General features: G+C 42.3%; 1 protein-coding gene across 2 annotated transcripts in view; it reads right to left on the bottom strand.

The window, feature by feature from the left end:
* Nucleotides 1-22,634, bottom strand: part of FBLN5 (fibulin 5) — a 64,419-nt gene that overhangs the window by 11,144 nt on the left and 30,641 nt on the right. For both annotated transcript variants that reach the window (XM_030558906.1, XM_030558907.1), the window contains exons 5-9: nucleotides 16,734-16,856; nucleotides 11,484-11,600; nucleotides 10,007-10,126; nucleotides 4,679-4,801; nucleotides 110-236 (exon numbers count right to left, since the gene is read on the bottom strand). In XM_030558906.1, the coding sequence (XP_030414766.1) occupies nucleotides 110-236; nucleotides 4,679-4,801; nucleotides 10,007-10,126; nucleotides 11,484-11,600; nucleotides 16,734-16,856 (610 nt within the window). The remainder of the gene's footprint in view (nucleotides 1-109; nucleotides 237-4,678; nucleotides 4,802-10,006; nucleotides 10,127-11,483; nucleotides 11,601-16,733; nucleotides 16,857-22,634) is intronic.

Raw genomic sequence — 22,634 nt, 5'->3', positions numbered from 1 at the left:
TAGCGTCTGTATAGCACTTTAGATGTACTTTGCTGTCATGTTGCAGAAGTGCAATTTATTTGCCTCAAGCATATTTACTGCCCTCCACTTCTATGGGTCTGTTACTCACTTGTCATTGATCTGGATATAAGGATCCTCACACTTTACTGGGTCTAGACATTTGTATCCTCCTTGGATATTGAAACAGGTTTGCTGTGTAGTACAAGTGAAGTTTCTAGTCTCACATTCATTGATATCTGAAACACAAAAATGAGAGGGAGGATAATACAAGGAAAACTCTACAAGATGCCACCCCTGTAAAGTGTGGCCTAGTGGTTGGCGCACTGAACAGGGACTCAGGAGACCTGGTTCTGCCACTGACCTGCTGGATGACCTTGGGCAAGTCACTTCCCCACTCCGTGCCTCAGCTGCCCCATCTGTAAAATGGGGGCTATGACACTGACTTCATTTATAAAGCACTTTGAGATCTATGGATGAAAACAGCTATAGAATAGCTAGATATAATTTATTATTTGTATTTTATTATAATAAAGCAACCTTCCCTATTAAGAGATCGCACCAAAGTATCACCAAACAAAGTACAACCCTGCTCCATCTGTATTAGAAAGTTACCTCTGATAAGTAAGGATGGATTACTAACCTTGTGGTAACTTGAGCTCTTGCGATGTGTTGTCCCTATGAGTAGTGCTATTTAGATTGTTCATGCGCCCAGGACCAGAGGTTTTTCACTAGCAGAATCTGGGCCATGTGTGCATAAAGGGCACTGCTAGATCACCCGCCATCTTAGTTCTGTCTCTACCATCAGTGCCAGGTAGGGGGAGACCAGGCAGCAGAGGAGGAGTGTTGGTAGTGCACTGCACAGCTCAAAGAACTCAAGTTACTACAAGCTAAGTAACCCATCCTTCTTCAAATAGCTGTCCCTATGTGTAATGCACTTCAGATGATTCACAAGCAGTGTCTGTTTCAAGGAGCTGTCTGCCTGGAGTCTTATGACACAGCAGATTGCAGAGCTGCCCTGCCCAAAGAGGCAGTAGAAGCAGCTGCTTGCACCAGTGCATATTGTCTAGTGAAGGTGTGAATGGAATTCCAAGTTGCTACTCTGCACATATTAGCAATAGGGACGTTTCTAAAGAAAGCTACCAATGCTGCCTAAGCTCGAGTTGAGTGAGTTCATATGCTGCCCTCAAGGGACATATTATTCAACTTGTCCCATAATAGGTTAGGGGAGAGGGGAAGCGGGAAGTGGCCTGCAGCCTGAGACCCCCACTGGTGCTGGGAAGGTGTAGTCTGGGATCTCCGCTAGTGCTGGGAAGGGGGAGGATAGGTGGCGGCGTGCAGCCGAGGAACCCCCCTGGTGCTGGAGGGGGAGGGTTGGCAGGGCTGGCAGGTTCCCTACCTGGCTCCGAATGGAATGTCCCTGCAGCTCCTAAGGGAAGGGGTTACCAGGGGGGCTCCATGTGCTGCTTCCACCACAAGTGCCAGCTCCACAGCTCCCATTGGCTGGGAACCACACCCAATGGGAGCTGTGAAGGCAGCGCCTGCAGGTGTGGGCAGCACATGGAGCCCCTGGACGCGCCGCCTAGAAGTTTCAGGAACATACTGGTGGGAGCTGGGGAGCGCCCCCAGGTAAGCACCACCGTCACGCACTCCAATCCCCTGCCCCAGCCCTGAACCCAAACTGCTACTGCTGGCTCAGAGGTTGCCTGGCTTGCGCGGCCTGAGCCAGCACCAGCTGCTGCAGAAGTCACAGAGAGTCATGGAATCCATCACTTCCGTGACCTCTGAAACAGACACACAGCCCTACACATAAGTACTTGTGGCCATATGACCCAACAGTGATAAGCAGGATTTGTCTGGATGTTCTGGGGCTCAAACAGATCTGCTGTATGAGCCTGGTGATGGAGATATTGTGGGTATATTGTATGATGGTCCCAAAAGAGCCTCGAGACTCAATACCATCACTGTGCAACATTGTAGCCCCTCAGTAATGGCCACTGAGGTGCTGGGTACCAGTGAGTATACTGGAGAGAGGTTATCCTCTAGTACAAGAATAATAAGGTAGTGTGGAGACTCTCAATATTTTATCAGGGCTCAATGCTCTGTAGGAGTTCTTAGGGACATAGTCTGGCACAGGTGTCTGCTGCAGTCCTCTTCTGACTTTGAGGATTCTGACTTCAGATCCAGAAAGGGAGGCTCTTCATATTGCAGGAGGTGGGAGTGATCTGCCTTTACTCATTGATGGTATTGGAGACAGTCTACCTCAACCCAACTAGTTGGTGGGGATTGGAAAGTGGTACCACAGAGATATTGGCACCAGTTGAAGTCTTGGTGCCAGGTGTTGAGATCTGGAAAGGAGGAGTGACTTCAGTTCTAGGAATAACAGAAGATTTTCAGGAATCAGAAAGCTAGACAGAGTTGATGGGGGATGTCTCCACAGCTCAGGACACTGAAGAAGAGGTCATTAAATCCTACAGTACCAACGAGGGTTTCAGGGTTGAAGAAGCAGGCCCTAGTACTGGAAGGCACTGCAGTTTTGCCCTGTGAAGAAGTCCTAGTCTGTTCCTTCTCAGTACCGTATGGTCCTGTTCTGAAGTACAAATCTCCCAGTGACTTGGAATGGGGTAGGGACTTCTGCCTCTTCTTAGATTTGAATGAGGAATCTTCCCTCTTGTCCTTATGAATGCACTTGCGTCTCCCTTCCCTTCCCTGCTCTCCTGAGCCTCTCTGAGCTGCTGAGGGGTGGAGGTCTTGGAGACCAAAGAAGAGGCGCCAATCCTACCTTCTTCAGGTTGATGTACAGGAGGGTATGCCTTACTTTCATGTACTCCTCAAAGAGGAATTTTGGAGCTGAAACTCCCTGCACTGCTTTTTCCTACTCAGAAACAACCTGCGGATATTACAGGGGCATACTGGAAGGGATATTGGCTTCCCTCAGGAAGTACAGACAGATATTGTGATAGTTCGTGACCAGGAAGGGATTGGGGCATGTATTGCAATTTTTGAAACCAGGGATTATTGGCATACTCCCCACAACCATTGGGTGGATGGGTGTGGGTGTGAGTATGTATACAGCAATGACTTCCCACCATTGGAAAATTTCCAAAAATAGGGAACCAGACCCCTAAATCTATCGCTTAACTATACTATAAAACTAGCTAACTATGAAAATTCTTACAACTTTGAAAACTATTTAGAGAGAGAATCTGAATTAGTCAGCATGACACTGATGCTCCATCCTAGCCCATGAGCAGTAAAAAGGAACTAAGAGGTAACAAACTAAGAGATAAGAGGGTGGCAGTCTAGCAGCCCCTCTCATCTCTTTGGGGTGGCGCACAAGGAGAGTGAGGATGAATCCATAGACCACACAGCCATGGCTAAAGACCATTCCCCAGTCACGGGTACACAGAGCACATGCCCAGCCTGAAGGGCACTACTCACAGGGACAATCACTCTAAGAAGAACCATTTTTTTATCAGTCCCTCTTTCAAGCCAGATTTCATTGGATTATTAATAGTTTATTTCTCAGTTTCTGGGAGAGCCCTCACAGTGATAGGCACTGCACAAATATAAAAGGAGTTATGACTCCTACCCCAAAGAGCTCACAATCTAAAAAGTTAAACAGACAAAGGGGAAGGGAGGGGAGGGGAGCATAATGTGTTCATGTACCAATAACGCAAAATTTTCTGGAACAATTGTTGGACGTACACTGTTCCCATTTGCCCCTCAACCTTGCCCTTATTAGCTAGCTAAAAAATGAAACATTCAGAACACAGGGTACTGATCCAGTGTTGTTCAGCATGGGGCCAAGTACACTCTGCTATTGGAAATGTCATTTGTGGGGAATGAGGGGTTTGGGCATTAAAAAATTCAAACCACACCTGACTCCATGAATGCTGCTACTGAGACAATTAAAAAAAAATCTCCGTATCGATGAACCCTGCAGGATTTCTTTTTCAGTGACTGTATAGAGGGTGGACATTAAAGAAAAAGCAGACTGCTCCTATGCTCACAGCCAGCTTAAAACTGGCCAAGGAGCCGCAAACAGAAAGCTGTATTGAAAGGGAGAAGCTAGTCCAGCAGCTATGGTACAATCACGGCTACAGCTTAATGCAGAACATACAGAACAATAAGTGGAGATGCAATAAAAAAGAGAACGCCCCAGGCACAGTCATAGAAATCAGTTGCTATCTCTTTCTTATCCTATAGTGCAGGACACATCCATAGATGCAGAGACCAGTGCTCTAAGTTTGAGATTAGCTCTACTCAGTAACATACTTTAATGACTTAACAGCATTTCAAAAACTCCAGAGTAAAGTAGGGGCTCTCAATGGACCTAATCCTCATTTCCCCCATTGGAGTCAGCAGGTGTTTTGCCACTGTCTTCAGGGGGAGCAATACTGGCTCATTAGGTACCTTTCTGTGCAACCCTTACTCACAATAGTAAGCACTTACTCATGCAAATAACCCCATTGATATCAATGGGATCACTCATGGGAGAAAGCACTCACCAGCATGGCTGCACAATACACCCCCTAAGATATTTCCACCTTTTTGCAATGCCAAGATCAAGCGAACGTCTCAAGCCTTGATTTTCAGTGAACCAACTTAATTTGCCTTCCGGAACTATGAGCTATTTACTGTTTGGTTGGATTTTAATTCATGGTTGGAATGTTCTTACCTTGGCAGCTTCTGTTATCGTCAAGCAGAACATAGCCAGGGGGGCAGGAACAGTAGTAAGAGCCGGGCTCATTCACACATTGGTGCTGGCAAAGGAACTCTGAGAAGCTGCACTCATCCATGTCTGCAGTGGTAGAATGAAGTTTACAATGCTTTGTGTTAAAGTAAAAAGGACTTTTCCCTGAACTCCATCCTAACTACAGTGCCTGTCACCACAAAAATTCATAGAGCTATAAGATCATAGTGTTTGCTATTCAACTCAGTTTAATAAGCCAGATTCAGCTTTGATGTAAATCCACTGACTTTACTGAAGTTATACCAGGGTGAATATGGCTCATGGTAGCTAGGAATAAATGTAAATTATTACTTTACTTGAAAAAGGAAAATGATCCAATTCACTATTGTTTTATAAGCCTCACCCATGCCAAGTCAGGCCTACAACTATTGATAAATGATAATGAAACCCACTCTCAGAAGACCATCCAGTAGGCAAGCCTGCCTAAAAGTGAGACTCTAGCCTGAATGAAATGTAGACTGGCACCTTTCTATTCAATATACCTGCTCAGTGTGGGTAATCAGTGAGGCTGGCTTACTTTACTAACTGAAATAACCTTCTAGTGTTTCTTACTGTTGTTAGCCCTGCAGAGCCAACATAGCTAAGAGAGAGTGAACTGGATTTTATTCCTTTTTATGCATCATCAAGAGACTTGCTTAAGTTCCAGTCAGTTACTTGTCTTTCAGTGTACAGTTTGGCCTGCAGAAGTTTTATTACCGGTGATGATGGAAGAAACTTGACTCTTAGGTCCCCAGATAAAAAAAAATGTTTTAATTGTTTTAATTTTAAAGTGACGCCTGTGATCTGGGTCATGACAGACTCCAGGGGACCATTTTTAAATAGCTACTTTTTAGAATATAGTACCAGGGAAGAACATTCAGCCACAAGTAGCCCAAGGGTACTAAGCCATTTTAATTCAGGGTCATCTCTGCTATGCAACTGAATGTTGCAGATCATGGGAGTCAAGGTGGTGGGGTGGCCTACAATAGGTTTCTCTATATTTTTAAAAATACAACCAGTTTTGTTAATTCTTCTGGAAGACTATGCCAAAACTGGCCATTGCCTTCAGGAGTGCAGTTGGACTTCATCAGTGCATTTTTTTTAAAGCTCTTTCCTATGTATAATCAATTCTGCTGTGTCACTAGAGTATTTACACACCTTAGGGCCCACTCCTGCATGCTTGGTACATTCAAAGGCTCCTGTTGACTTCAGGTAGGGGTTTTGGTAGGTGAGAAACAGAGGGTCAGGCCCAGAATGACTTGCTGACAGTTCTCTGCGCAGCTATACAGAGGACCTAGCTCTCCTCCACTAAGGAGCTGAGAGCCTCACTTCCCATTGATGGTAGCTGAAGGTTAAGGCATTCAGTACCTTTTTAGCTCTGGCACTCAGTAACAGAAGTACACCCTCCACTAATCTGCAGGTACAAGGGGAGGATTTGGGTACAGAGCAGAGGGTTTGCAAATAACAGAGTCCATCCATGTCATCTATTCTGTTTGGTGCATTAATGCATCCAACTGAAATGTTACTTCACAACTTTTTAATTAAGCTTTCTCTACAGGTGAGGTAGCATTGAATGAAAAACTAGAGAGTGAAAGGATACATTGCTCTTATTTCCTGTATTGTCAGAAAACCTGTTTCTAATTATCCATGTGATTGGTCATTCACTTCTATCTCACTTCACAGGTAGAACTACCCATGGAACATAGGTATGTTTTCATGATTCAGATGTTACAGACCTGACCTAGAGCTAATCTAAGGCACAGGAGTGAAAGGCCTCTCCTCAAACAAATGGTAATGAGTGTGTGTGGAGTTTTCCCTCGCAGGAAGCTGTGGGTTTGAGTATTTTATAATGGGAAAAATCTTTTCTGGAAAACAAAGCCTTCCCTCCAAGAGAGTGACAACAGTCCCAGCAGAAATCCTGCATCCCACCCCGCAGCAGCCAGATCTGGTTTTTAGCTTTTATTCAGTTATTTCCTAGGCATTCCAATATGGCTTAATAACATCATCCTAGCTCAGTGCAGTTCTCTCAGAATGCCTAGAGAGCTCTAAAATATCGGGGAAACTGAGGAGCCTTTCAAATCTCTGATTAAAAACAGAAATGCTGGTTTTCATTCTTTTTACTCTTGATTTGCTAATTCAACATAATTTGCAGAATTTTGTGTACAAGTGAGAAAGCAGGACCCCAATGTTCCACATGGGATCATGTCTGAGGGGAAAGCACATGCAAGGAAGGTTACTGTTAATCATTTCCTTATTCGCCTGCTTAGTTAATAAGAGAACATAACATAAGAATGGCTATACTGGGTCAGACCAAAGGTCCATCCAGTCCAGTATCGTGTCTACCAACAGTGACCAATGCCAGGTGTCCCAGAGGGAGTGAACCTAACAGGTAATGATCAAGTGATCTCTCTCCTGCCATCCTTCTTCACTCTCTGACAAACAGAGGCTAAGAACACCATTCCTTACCCATTCTGGCTAATAGCCATTAATGGACTTAACTTCCAGGGATTTATTTAGTTCTCTTTTAAACCCTGTTATAGTCCCAGCCTTCACAACCTCCTCAGGCAAGGAGTTCCACAGGTTGACTGTGTGCTGTGTGAAGAACTACCTCCTTTTGTTTGTTTTAAACCTGCTGCCCATTAATTTCATTTGGTGGACCCTAGTTCTTGTATTATGGAAACAAGTAAATAACTTTTCCTTATCCACTTTCTTCACATCACTCATGATTTTATGTACCTCTATCATATCCCCCCTTAGTCTCCTCTTTTCAAAGCTGAAAAGTCCTAGCCTCTTTAATTTCTCCTCAGATGGGACCCTCTCCAAACCCCTAATCATTTTAGTTGCCCTTTTCTGAACCTTTTCTAATGCCAGTATATCTTATATAGGTTACTTATATAACCTTTTCTAATGCCACATCTGTACACAATATTCGAGATGTAGGTGTACCATGGATTTATATTAGGACAATAAGATATTCTCCATCTTATTCTCTATCCCTTTTTGAATATTTGCTTTTGTGACTGCCACTGCACACTGCGTGGACGTCTTCAGAGAACTATCCACAATGACTCCAGGATCTCTTTCCTGATTAGTTGTAGCTAAATTAGCCCCCATCATATTGTATGGGTAGTTGGGGTTATTTTTTCCAATGTGCATTACTTTACATTTATCTATATTAAATTTCATTTGCCATTTTGTTGCCCAATCATTTAGTTTTGTGAGATCTTTTTGAAGTTCTTCATAGTCTGCTTTGGTCTTGACTACATTGAGCAGTTTAGTATCATCTGCAAACTTTGCCACCTCACTGTTTACCCCAGGGGTAGGCAACCTATGGCACGTTGCCGAAGGTGGCACGCGAGCTGATTTTCAGTGGCACTCACACTGCCCAGGTCCTAGCCACTGGTCCAGGGGGCTCTGCGTTTTAATTTAATTTTAAATTAAGCTTCTTAAACATTTAAAAAAATTTATTTACTTTACATACAATAGTTTAGTTATATATTATAGACCTATAGAAAGAGACATTTTAATGTTTTTAGAAGGTATTACTGGCATGTGAAACCTTAAATTAGAGTGAACAAATGAAGACTCGGCACAGCACTTCTGAAAGGTTGCCGACCCCTGGTTTACCCCTTTCTCCAGATCATTTAGGAACAAGTTGAATAGGATTGGTCCTAGGACTGACCCTTGGGGAACACCACTAGTTACCCCTGACATTCTGAAAATTTACCATTTATTCCTACCCTTTTTTCCCTGTCTTTTAACCAGTTCTCAATCCATAAAAGGATCTTCCCTCTTATCCCATGACAACTTAATTTACAAAGAAACAGAGGCTTGAGTCTGAGCCACCAATTCCTGAGTACTTATTCCCAGCTCTGACACACAGACTTCCCTGAGCAAATCACTTAAGCTCTCAGTCTGACTTCCCCAATCTTTAAAATGGGGGTTAAATATATTTAACTATCTCACCAGGGGTGTTGTAGGGATGAGTAAGTATCTATAAAGTGGTTTATAGAGGGAGCATGCTCGATATTGTTGTTATTAACTTCAGGCCATGAAGCTACTTTATCAACAGGGAGTGTGAAAAAACAGACATTGCTTTAAGTCCTGTGTAATCCTGCTAAAGCCAGAATTTGGACCAATTAGCATGTTTGAACAAGGCAGCATCTCACTGCCAGAACAAGGACTTGAGAACAGAATTTTAAAGGTATTCAACATTGCGAGGTCTAAGTCCAATTTTCAAAAGTGACTAGACATTTAGGAGATTAACTCCCACTGATGTTCACTGACACTCAGGGTCCTAAGTGCCCAACTCACTTTTGAAAGTGAGACTCAGGCTCCTGAGTTAGGCATTGTAGTGCTGGAGCAGAATAACCCCTAAATACCTTTAAAATCTGGGCCTCCTTTCTTTATGATTAGGCTTACAAAGAACAACAGCTTAACATACACTGCACGTCACGTTTTTATCCCCTCAAACACAGCCCTTTACATCTGTTTAGTGTAAATTAAAAAACAAATATTTTCCAGGGAGGTTTTTTCCTTCCAAGAAATATTGGCTGGATTCTCTCATTTAAACAGACTGTGGGGACACTCATGAAAGAAGTAAGCCTAACTATTCTTTTTCACCTAAGCAAAATAAAACAACAAAAGGAAAATGAGAGAGGGGAAAAGAACAATGTTGTAACAACTTTCCAATAATACTGCTACATGGTGGATGGATCGCTCCTATCTGATTAGATTCAACAGTGCTCATGAGGATGTTTCTTGTTTCCTTAAATCTGTAGCAGGCAAGTGGGGCTGGAAAATGTTCGGGAAAGTTCTTCAGTAAAGGGCAGGAGAGGTAACGTGCGTAAGTACCTTTTGAATTAAAGTAAGCTATTTGCTGTATCAGGGCAAGAATAGATTTTGGAATAATGCAATTTTATTTATGCCAATAAAGTTCCTTGGTGAGAGTTAGAAGAAAGCAACTCTTTTCTGTGGTTCTTTACCATTGTCACAGAACAGTTCTAATGTTTAATCTATTTCTTTAATACCATTATGAGAAAAAACAAACACCACCATTTATTTTTGTGTGGTTTCTTGCTTTTACCCTCCTGTTTAACTGAAATTAGGAAAAGACAAATTGTTCTACTGGATTGGATAGGTAGATATATCCTACTTCTAACAGTGAACCATATTTGAAACTTCAGAGGAAGGCATATAAAAAATAACACATTACAACGAATGATTTAAATACAGTTAACCCTCTCCCCACACCCAGTCACTGAAGACAGTTACCACTGCAGCTAATTCCATCAGCTTCCAGTTCATAGCCAGGATCACAGCGACAGAGAAAAGAGCCATATGTGTTGACGCAGTTTTGCACGCAAGGATTCTGGGTTGTACATTCATTCACATCTATGGGAAACCAATACTCAGTTTATCAATGACTTCTCCCAGGGCACTGCATCTAATTAATTACTATTACAATCAAACATAAGAAAGGACTTAATAGTACAGGCACAGCAGTCTCCTGCAAAGGTTTGACTCAGTTTGTATTGTTATTGGTATTTAAGGCTGATGAATTGTAATGAAAAAAGTGGTTGGAAACCCAGTCCATTCTGTATGTAAAGCAGTTGGGAACACCTTCCCTAATGCTGTTGCTGAGGCACTAGATAGCATTGAATATGAGATCAGAGAGTCTCATATTTAACAAGTCTGCCAGCTCTTGAACCTACCCCTAGTGAGGGAAGAGGGTCACTTACAACTGAGACTTCTTGGGGAAAAAGCTGCTTGATCTGTCTAAGATCAGAAAATAACCAGAACGACTGGAATAAACTATTTACTGCAGATGCTTCCTTGTTTATCTAGTAATTATAAGAGTCTCTGACTGATTTAATCTGAGCAAGACCAGGCCAAAAGCAGAAGGATAAATCTAGGGAATGCAGATGTAATGAGGAAATGATCCTTATAGAATCCTCTGGCTACCATAAGGTAAATAGTTTCCTTTTAGGACACTTGCAACTCCTGGAATGTCTTTATCCCATTAATGCTGGGCCATTCCCTGAGCAGCCGCTTTGAAATACTTTACTGTTCAAGAGCAGAAATATAATGTTGATCACGAGATCACAAAGGCTCTGATCCAGTAAGGCACTTAAACACAGTGGAGAGGAAGAATGGTCCAATAGGGCATTAACCTGGGACTTGGGAGACCTGGATTCAATTTCCTGCTCTGTCACAGACTTCCTATGTGATTTTGGGCAAGTCACTTCATCTCTCTGTGTCTGTTCTCCATATGGAAACTGAAGCTAATGGTACTCTTCTACGTCACAGAGGTGTCGTGAGTATAAATACAGTAATGATTAGAAGGTGCTCAGATACTACAGTGATGGAAACCATATGACTACCTTCAGGAACGTTTACCCTGCATGCTGAAGTTCCAGCACGAGGAGACATACCTGCAAGATCGAGTTAGCATGCTAAAACAGAATGTGGTTGTGGCAGGTGGCCCTGAGTATGTGCCTAACAACTTGGCTAGAGATGTACTTGGGGTGGCTAGCTACTCACACCACAGTGGCTACACTCTATTTTTAGCACACTAGCTGAATCAGAGCTAGCACAGCTGTGTCTCCTCCAGCTCAAAGTGTAACCATACCCTATAATAGTGTAACGTGTGAACTCGGCAGGCTATTCATGTTCTTAAAGTTACACACACGCTTAAGTGCTTTGCTGGGCTGGGGTCAACACTGCAGTAGTTATTGCCTGTATACAGTACCTTGGCATGATCGTCCATCATCATTAAGGGTAAAACCTGGATTGCATGTACAGGAGTAGGAACCAGGTACATTGGCACACAGCTGCTGACAGTAGCCATAGCGACATTCATCTATGTCTAAAAATAAAAGGAGATTCAAAGTACAGACAAGATTGTAGTTGTACTTGCCATACATAGCATTAGATAAAGTCATATAACCATAGGACTAAAATTTACTCATAGCGAGGGGGGAAGGGATTAATATATGATATTCTGACTCCAGAATTCAAACAGCCAAAGTCCAAAGCATTCAGATGGAAGGTTGTTCAAGTCCATCTCTCCCCAAGACAACACAGCAATACATTTTGTTATAAATAGCTGAAATATAATTATGGGAGCTGATTGGTTCCATGGTGTAAATGGTTCTGCTCAATGTGCTACATTATCAAAAAGCCCAGGTCACACACCCTCCGTAGCTACTCTTGATTTGTGTCTATTAGAGTATAGCTCAAAACATTATAATGTTTTTTTGAAATGGTTAGGTTGTAATCCTGGTCACTTACACACACATATCAGCGCTACTTACATAGTAAGGTGAGCAGAATTTAGCCCCAAAAGCTGCTTTTAGTCTTAGATGTGGCAATCTTTAAATATTTTTATCATCTTGAAAAACTATTTTTATTGAGCTGTTTTCACTGACTTATGAGGAAACTTTAAAATATAAGAATTCATAGTGTCGCTAAAATAACAGTTTTTTTTGTTGAACTGCAGCATTAACAGTCGTTGCATTTGACTGTCATGAGCAAGAGGCAAGACTGAAAGACACAAACATAATGTAAATGTACTCTCTGATGGCACTGGAACCTAATAAACATGATTATGAAAGTTAGGAAGAGCTTTACTCCTTGCTTCAGAGCAGAAATAAAACACCTGATGAATTGTTTCTTTTGTGGCTATTCATTTTCTTTTGGATCAGCTGCCTTCTAATTTATGGAGTTCATTTTTTGGCTGTCTTCAAACCTTCATATCCTTCCAACAGTGAGTTTGTGACCCTGCATAGATTTTTCTTTATGGGTGATTCAAATAAGCTCTCAGAGCAAATACTGCACTGATATTCAACTTGTATCTCTAGTGACAACCCAAGCCTTGTAGTGACAGCGAATGGGAAAGATGGTATTGGAAGACGTTCCTTATATGAGTGCTTCCTGTAAACAAGGTCATGGGTGAATGGTTTACCGGAATAGCAACTCATTCTTCTCTCTCTCTTTCTCTCTCTCTCTGTTTGTTTGTTTGAGCTGGAAAGTACTGCTGTTTTTGGAAAAACTATAATTATATAAAAGTCTGTGGTGATCTGGAAAAATAACTCAGCTTGATGAAAGCTTAACAAATTTGCACTTGCATAGCCAGACCTGAGCTTTCTGAAAACTGCATCCCTAAGACAGTCTGGTGGAATATTAAATGATAACATCCAGCCAGTGAAACACTAAGGTAGACATAGAAAACCAGTCAAACAACACTTCCTTGAATGAAGAGGTGATTCTTGGCTGAATGTCCAGTGGCAATGAGAACCTGTAGCATTTGTGGGGTTCAGTGGAAACTGTGGGTGCTGACCACCTCTGAAAAGAAGACATATGTTTCCAGCAACTTTTGAAAGCTGCATTTTCTGAATTTGATTTTCTGGGCTGACGCTTACTCCCTTACTCACAAGGGTATATCCACTGGGCCTGTGTCTTCTCTCTGCCATACCAGTTCCATGCTGGTGCAACTCCTTTGATGTGAATGGAGTTCCACTGGCAAAAGCCAATTAGACTTTTCGTCTTCCATCTGTTTACTAGGGTGAGTAAGGAAAGCAGGATTTGCCATTTATGGTATCGGTTATATGAGAAGTATCTCCAGAAGCTCCAACACATGTGAAAATCAGAATACTGATAGTTTCAGTTTTGTCTATCACACATAAATGCACAAACAGCAGTTCATTGTCTATCATTTATCATGTACTTTTTGGTATAATATAGGCATTCTCTGACGTCTTACTTCAAATTGGTTATGTTCCCAGTTTGGATTTTAAAGCAGAAATTAGGTGTTAAAGACAATTTTATACAATGGTATATTTGAATAGTTAGGTGATTTTATATGACAATGAAGAATAGACAACTCTGGGTAGCTGCTAGCTAGCTATATCCAGTTTATCAGGTTTAAGTTTTTGGGTTTAAGTGGCAATTTTGTCAAAGAAATGGCTGAGGAAGCTAGGTTAAACAGGACAAAAGTAAGGAAAATATGTTTAAAAGCATTAAGGGGCATTGATTTTCACCTTTAATAGATTTATTTTCTCTTTTAGTCCAATACCAAGATGACCCACATACCAGTGACAGGTGTGTCATATAAACGTCTCGATAGATAGGTTAAGCCCTAATCCTGCAAAGTTTTATACACATTCTCAACTTTAAGCATGTGAGTACTTCTGTTCTCCTCAGTGGCACCACTCACAGCACTGAAAATTTAGTACATGCTTAAGTCTTTGCAGGATCAGGACCTACAGGTTTCCAAGCCAGGGACTTTGTTTTTGTAGGAACCCTTTTCCTGACTGGCTCCTCTTGGCACCACTGTGTAACTACTGTGCTGGCACTTACTGGCTAAATGTTAAAGAGCAACAACAATAACAATTTGGTTAGAAAGATGTGCTGTTCTTACTAACAGTGAAGAAATGTACCAACAGAGACTGCCTTTGTAAACTCAACCCAGCCCTCCAAATACTTTTAAATTATCTTTTTTTTTGCCATGTGCCCACTGGAAATGGATTCTCCAGGGCCTATGGAAAAGTAGAGAACTGAGAAGACTCTGACATTTTTGGAAAAACGCAGAGGAGTTTTTTCAGCACAGCTTTTCTTGTTACATCTCTGCATTGCTTTGTGGTGATCTTCCCCACCCTTACAGTTACCTAAATCAACCACTGAAATGTTATTGTCTCTTTAAAATAGCATAAACAGATACTCTTGGGCAAACTCAGCTCAGCAGGGCAACAGCTATTGTCCCTGATACTTACTCCAAGCACCAAAGTGCTTCAGTTCTGACTCAGGGCCAAATCCTGGTTCCTGCACATAGCTCATGTACTTGGGTTGTTCACAAGGGAACTACATGGGGATCATCACATACTAGGGCCTGTTGCAGAACACACACACAACCCCATGCACAAGATTAACCCAGTGCATCCATAATATCACAGATCACTCGCTAGCCCCAACTCTCCACCTAAAGAGGTATGCTGAGGAGTCACACAGAAAGTGCACAGGCTTCCTGAATGGCCCATCTGTGACATCTTCTACCCCAGGAGGCAGAATTACTCAATTTCCATTGAACACAGGGTTTTCTGAGGCTCTTACTAAACCAGATAATTTAGCACTATGCCTTTTCCGTCCCAGGTCTCTAGGAGAATAGGAGTTACAGGAACCTGCTCTAGAATTAAAGGTGCAGGAGACTTGATAACTTCATATCACCTCCAGGTGAGTTACACAGCAGCTTTTAGCAGCAGTTAAAAAAGCAGCCATGCAATCCTCCATTCCAACTGCTAGACAGGAGGAGGAGATGAGAAATAAATTCCAAGGAAAATGAACAGGAAAATCCCATTCTCCTTCCAGGTGAGGTGGAGTGACACTGAAGTCTCACTTTGGATAACAGATGGGCAAACAGCCTGTGCTGAGAGGGGAAAAAAGCAGGGAGAGAGTGTAACAAGAACATTAAAAACACATTTGGTCGTGTCTCTGACTTAGATGACTTGGCCTAAAAATCAGTGCCTGTGACTACTGAATGAGGGGAATGGGTGGGGGAAGTGGCAGAGTTTGCATCTTTGCTGTTGCTGCTGTTTGGTAGGGTTTGGTTTTTCACATTGTAGGGCACTACAGACACAGAGATTGACTCTCTGCAGCTGACAGAGAGAAGAGCTCTGAATCTGCTGAAACAGCGCTAGTTTCAGACTCACGTTTGCCTGTGTCCAAGATTTTCCAGTGGGTTCACTGCTCTATTTCTTGATGTTATTGTTACTGAGCTCCTGCTCTCTAGTAATGTAAGCGCCTTAGGTCAGGATTGTGACCATGTGGAAAGCACATGTTGCTGGTATGTCATATTTTTATGAACTAGAACATACAAAAGGGGCTGCTTTCGTAGTGGCAGTCAGTAACATAGATACCAGTCATATGGCATTGTCATTTTGTTGCATGTGAGAATCTTTTTGCCAAGCATACTATTGGCACTTAACAAATAAGAAAGATGTTAGTTTTCCACATAGATCAAGGTTGAGCTCTCTATTTGACAAAGACTCTCAGTGATGTCAGTTCAGCTCTGTACCACCACATGCACACACCAGAATCCTAAATTGTCCAAAACTATGGAAGATTTTGAACACAGAAGAATATATGAAAATTATGGAATTTGGGAGACCCATGATAACAATCCAACTTTAATTATCATCAAAACATTGGGTAGACAGAAAGAGACCAGAATTATGAGTAAAATGAATTCGATTAATCAGATGGACACTGATTTTCCAGAATCACTGTAGAACAGTGGTTTTCAAACTTTTTTTCTGGGGACCCAGTTGAAAAAAATTGTTGATGCCTGTGACCCAAGGGAGTTGGGGATGAGGGGTTTGGGATGTGGGAGTGGCTCTGGGTTTGTGGGGGACTCAGTGCTGGGGGTTAGGATGCATAAGGTACAGGTTCAGGGGTGGGGCTGGGATAAGGGGTTTGGGATGCAGGAAGAGGTTTCAGGTTTGGGGGGCTCAGGGCTGTGAAAAGGGATTGGGGCATGGGGTTGTGTAACAGACTTACCTCCCGTGGCTCCTGGTCAGCGGCGCAGCCGGTGTGCACCGCAGACCACACTGCACCCCTGAAGTGGCCAGCAGCATGTTTGGCTCCTGGGCAGAGGCGTGTGACTCTTGCCCACAGACACCACCCTCCCCCCTCCCCCCCAGTTCCCATGGCTGGTTGCCAGCCAATGGGCATGCGGAACCGATGCTCCTGGCAGAGGCAGAGCGCGGAGCCCTGTGGCCGCCCTGCTGGCTGTTTCCGGGGCACAGCGTGGTGTCAGAAAAGGTAGGCACTAGCCTTCCTTATCTGGGCAGCACCATTGACAGGACTTTTAACGTCCCAGTTGGTGGTACTGACCAAAGCAAGGTAACTCAGTGCCTTACATGCCACAACCTGCTAGTGGGTTGCAACCCATGGTTTGAAAAACACTACTCTAAAGAATGTATATCAACACTCCAGAAGAACATACCTAAACACTGGCCTTCTAAGAGCCAATAGCCCTCAGTGCAGGAGCAGGTGTATCCTCCTTCAGTGTTTATACAGATCTGAGTGGGGTTACACTGGTGTGACTCGGAAGCACATTCATCAATATCTGAAATACAGAAATGTACCATCAAAGCTTTATATAATTATTAAAACAAATGGTGAGTTTATTTTAAGGTATGGACACTTGAAATATATCAGAGGATGAATCTGAGAAGAAATCAAAGGAAGTTGAACATACTCAATGTTTGAGGCATTGCACAGAAATTCATAGAAAACTCCAAGCTGAAGTCAGTGGGAAAAGTACTCCACACTTCTCAGAAGGTGCTCAGATCCCTGCAGGATCAATCCCATAAAAGTAATTGTTTCCTAGAGCTGATCAAAAAATTGGAATTTCCATCGCACCAGACATTTTTGGTGGCTCCATTGCAAAGATTAATATCAACCTACCCAAAACAAAACATTTCATTTCAATTTCCCTGATTTCTTGTTGAAAATCTCAGTGAGGAAAGAAGAGGAAGAAGAGCTCTGTATATGCTCGAAAGCAGCTCTCTCTCACCAACAGAAGTTGGTCCAATAAAAGGTATTACTTTAGTCACTTGTCTTTCTAATAGGAAAATGTTTCACTCAAAAAACATTAACTAGCCTTACTGATTTCAATGCATTTGGCATTTGATTACCACCTTCTTTGGGATTTTTTGTTTGTTTGCAAATAACAATTCGATATCCATATAAACTGAGATACTGTAACCTAATTGATTAAAAAATTGCATTATTGGAACCCTCAAGTTGACCTCAACATCTTGGCTGCTGGTGCTCCCCAATCCACTCTCTGCGATGCCTCAACACTTTGGGAATTCTAGCAGATCATAGAACACGAACGTCTCCGCATCCACCAGGGCCTTAACAATGTCCCTCACTGCCACTTGAAGTCCCGAAGCCCTTTTGGATTCATGTGTTTAACCTTCACCAATGCAATTGCAACTCTGAAGTTTGGAAAGTCACACAGAGTTCACAAGAAGTTACAAACACCCTGTGCAGAAGATCCCTGACTTTGATTTCCTGTGAAGCTCATGGGCAACCCTAAACCACATCACCACAAACCCTGGCAGATGCAGATACTTGCTGCACAAATGGAAAATTAAAGACTCTCCAGTGTGCAACTGTGGTCACCCAGAACAGACCATGGAACATAAAATAACTCAATGCCTGATTCACAAATATGAAGATGGCAACACAGCGATATCCTCCGCTAATCTTGACGCAATTATCTGGCATAACCATCTGAACGTAAAATTATAGTTGTTGCTCTACATCAACCATACAAAGAAAATTGATTAAAAATGCTTTTCAGAGTCATAAGTTCAATTTGAATCACTCCTTGTCTGATATCTTTCCCAGTGTTTCTGGCATTGCGTTTGGCTCTAGAGATCAGAAATGGAATAGTCAGATGATAAATGGTGACATTTTGTCAACTTGGATATCTATGTTTTATTGATGATTTTTAAATTATTGTTGATTCCATCATACTGTGCGCTGGCCTTTGCTGAGTTATCATGTCATCATATTGGTGCTACTCCCTCAAACCCTCCCTTGCTGTTTTGTTAACCTCAACTTTGTTGTGTCATGACTGAAATCTGCTTGTAAGCTGGGGATCACACTTTCTATTGCTGTCATATGTTATTTGTCTTAGTATATTGAGAACCCTTGGGGTAGGGCTTGTATATTCCTCTGCATGTAGACTGCACATTGTGGGTACCAGCCAAATACAGATAACAATTATGGTAATGTGTTTTTCATCAAAATGCATTCAGTTTTTTAATTATGCTTTTTATTTTAAAGGCAGGAACGTGGGACCCTATCAGCCATGACTGCTGCTGCCCACAGTAAGTTCTTGGCGGGGCTGGGCCCTACGCCTCACAAAAGGCTGCATTCAGGCCATGCCCTCGTTCCATGCTCACAACTCCCAGTGCCATTAATGGCAGAGGCACCGTGTAGTCTAAAGTGCGGCCAGGAGGAGGATCTCAAGGTATTATGTGGTGCAAATAGTGTTTGAAGGGTATTTGTTATATCCTTGGGCGCAATAGTTTTAGGAAGAAATCACTGGAGACACAGAGAGCTGTAAACCTTGAAGCAGCCACTTTATTGCCACTCACAGAACTAACCAACTGCCAGCCAAAACTGGCTGGGCTATCCCCTAATAATCTAACTCAGTTGCCATAGCAACACAAGATTATGTTACCATGACAACCAAATACACAACAATATTGAACTTCCTTCACTGTTTTCTCTTCATTCTTTATGCACAGTAGCTCCCCTACCCCTCTAAGCTCAGGTTCTTGAAGCAGGTATAAGACTTACCTTCACCTAAAGGAGCAGGCTGCTCTGAAATCAGCTCTGTTCTATGCATTGGCCTTTTAAGAAGATTGCTAAAGAGTTTCATGGGACGTACCTTCTTCTAGAAATGAAGGCATCACTGCTGTTGTCCCACTACCTACTGAGAAGAGTCCTTAGCTTACTTTCAAACCACAGTCTTCCACCGGGGTAGAGGAGACAATTCAACCTCTGTTTCCATTTGAAAGCAAAATTTGGACAGCGAGGGCTCCAAGCAATGCTTCTGCCACCTTAGGAAAACTGGCCAATTTCCACTTCTACTAGTGTGCAGTCACCCACCCAAAACATTTTGCTGCCTCTTATATTTTGCTACCCATGGGGGGTCACCTGATTGACTTACATGGTATGGCTGGCCTTGCATACAGAAGGCAGGTATGAACTGCATGGGGCAGCAACATAATGGGCCATGAAAATTGTAAACATTATGTGCAGCTTCATAGCCCTGGATTAGGCCTTAATATAAACATTAAACCTTTACGTTCCACCTCACTGGCTGGCTTCCTCCAGGGCAAGTCTCACCAATGATGCACATTTAAAATTTTGAAAGCCCCAGTAAGTGGAATAAAATAAATATTATTTGGCAAGTTGTCTTCTCAGTTCAAATACATGGAGTAATTCCAGTATAATATGTAATGCTCATGTCTGCCAGTACGTATTTACATGTCGTTGGCTTTTTAAGTGATGGATGACTGTTATACCCTGGGAAAAATATCTGCCCAGGAATTTGGTAACCGTTGCCTATATCCTTGAAAGAAGATGGAGCAGAGAGATAGCAGGGGCAGAGGGACTGGCAGCACTGCAACACACCTGTTAGAATAGAGGCATAGGCAGAGAGGACGCCATATCATCTCTCAGATTGGTGCTCTGATAAAGATGAAATTAAACATTTAATAGGGAAAAAGCAAACCAAACCGGGGCAAAAACTACCTATAAAACATAGTGATCCATAGACAGGTTGTCCATACTGAATACATTGGACTTAAATACCTGCAGGAAAAACACATTCAACCACGCCAAGGACATTCTTTGGCATCCTTTGGTACAGTGGAAAATTACAAGTCATATAACTAGCGCATTCTGTGAAAGTCACTTCCTTTTCTAGTTGGAGAGCATGTTATTTCTATCCCATTCTCAATACAAGAGCAAAGGGCTAGGTGCGTGCTCCCTGGGCTTTTTCCTGCTATCTCCGCACATCATGATGTATACAGAATCAATAATACTTAACACTTCGCTAGTGAATTTCCTTTCAAGATACTTCATAAAGTATGACCTAATTAATGAGGGGATGGTGAGTTTTGTCATTAAGCCACTGGACTGGGACTTGAGGACATGGACTTAATACTCTGCTTTAGTGCAGTCCCCTTGTTATTTTGGTCAACTTATTTAGGCCCCATCCTCAAAGGTAATTGGGCATCTAATGTGCATTTATTTCAATGGACCTTAGATACCTAAATACTTTGAGAATCTGAGCCTGAATCTCTCTGGGCTTCACTTCCCATTTGTAAAGTGAGGCTAATAATATTTCCTCTCACACACAACTTGTCTCTCTTGTTTGTTTACACTGCAAGCTCTTTAGGGCAGGAATTCTCTCCCCCTCTATTCAGCACCTGTGCACAATGAGGTTTGCTTTTGAATGGCCTCTCTAAGTGATACTGTAATACTAATTATAGTGATAATCCTCATAGAACCCTGTAAGATGGATAAACATTACTATCCCCATTTTACAAATGGAAAAATTGAGGCCGAGCAGTTGAAGAATCACACAGACAGAACTGGGATCAGGACTCAGAAGTTCCTTGTTCTCAATCCTTTTGCTCAGACCGCACTCTCTCTCTCATGTGTCTCAAAAAATGCAGGAGCTGATTTCCTAAGATATGGTAAGTGGCAACGCAAGTGATGCATCAGAATGCAGGATCGAACTGTAAATGAGGATCCACAGCTATTTTGCGTCAAGTTCCCCTCCAAAAATTCAACGAAGTTCAAAGGCTCTCTATCAGCATAACTATTGCTTGTTCTGTGCTACACACAGTATTTATATCCCATCCACATGGAATACCTGCGTTCAAGTCTCTGAGCCAAATCAGGCAGTGCAGGGATTTGAAAACAGGTCTCACATTTCAGGTCAGTGCCCTATCCACCAGGATTTGGGTGGGGTGGGTGTCTCTGGTTTTTCACAAGAAAGGACTGACCTGGCTTAGGTGCCTGACCCCACGAGAACTCTGACCAGAGACAGGCATCTAAAGCCCGGATCATGGAAGTTAGGTGTCTAAGTCCCTTTGTGGATCTGGACCTTAAATATTGCCTCAATCCTTTGCATTTTACTCCTGGATCAGCTTAGGCAGCTCACTACTCAATATGTGCTGGTTTCTGAGAATCCCTTTCTTAGGCACCTACTTTCCCCATGCATTGTCTAGGGGAGCTTGGGCACATAACTCAGGGCCAGGGATTACACTGGGCAGCAAAGTCTCTAAAGAGTTAGGTGGTGGGACACTGAGCGTTGCAGTGCTTAAGTCCCCTTTGTGAATCTAGGCCCAGGGCTGCTGTGGGGATTGGTACCTTGGAAATCAACATTATAATATAATGAATAAAATGTTGTATTTACGTCCATAATTCAAATGAACATTTACTCACTGGGTTTGTATTTAAAAAAGCAATGCATGCAAACACGTAAAAATATATATGTTGTAAATATAAAAATGAAAACATAGCACTCAAACAGGATGCTGCTACCATCCCTCCCTAATGATGCTACTCCTCAACAGAATGCATGATGATTATTTTCATTTCTATGGCCTCGGGTGCACAAAGAACACAGGATTGGGTCCAGGATCACTTGTAACAACAATATAATAAGACACAACAGCACAGAGAGAAAACCCCTGATAAAAGAGTTAGGAAGAACAGGATAATGTCAGTTTAGCATTATACAAAATCAATGTAGCCCATATTAAATGGATTAAAAACTAGTTAACTGACAGATCTCAAAATAATTGTAAATGGTGAAGCATCAGCCAGTGGGAGTGTTTCTTGTGGGGCCCTGCACAGCTCTGTTCTTGGTGCAGTGTTACTTAACAACTTTATTAATGATCTGGAAGAAAATATTAGATCACTAGTAAAAGGCCAATGACACAAATTGGTCTAGTAGTAATAATGGTAGGGCCAAGTCAATTATACAGACTGCTTGGTAAGGTGAGCTCATGGAACAACACGTGTTAACACAGACATATGCAATTGCAGTCATACATCTAAGAACAAAGAACCCATGTCATTCGCACAAGATGGGAGACAATATCCGGGAATGCAATGACACTGTAATAGATCTGCTATAGCTCAGTCACAAACCAAGGGCTTGATGTAGAAATTATTGGTGAGGTTCTACAGTTTGTGCGATGCAGGAGGTCAGACTAGATTATCATAATGGTCCCTTCTGATTTAAAATTCATGAATCAAATACCATGAGAGAGGCATATTATCTACCTAGGTACCCACAGGA

This window comes from Gopherus evgoodei, chromosome 4 (assembly GCF_007399415.2).
Source record: "Gopherus evgoodei ecotype Sinaloan lineage chromosome 4, rGopEvg1_v1.p, whole genome shotgun sequence".
Lineage (NCBI taxonomy): Eukaryota > Metazoa > Chordata > Testudines > Testudinidae > Gopherus > Gopherus evgoodei.
Note: the sequence above shows the minus strand (reverse complement) of the source record. Positions and strands in the feature narration are given on the sequence as shown.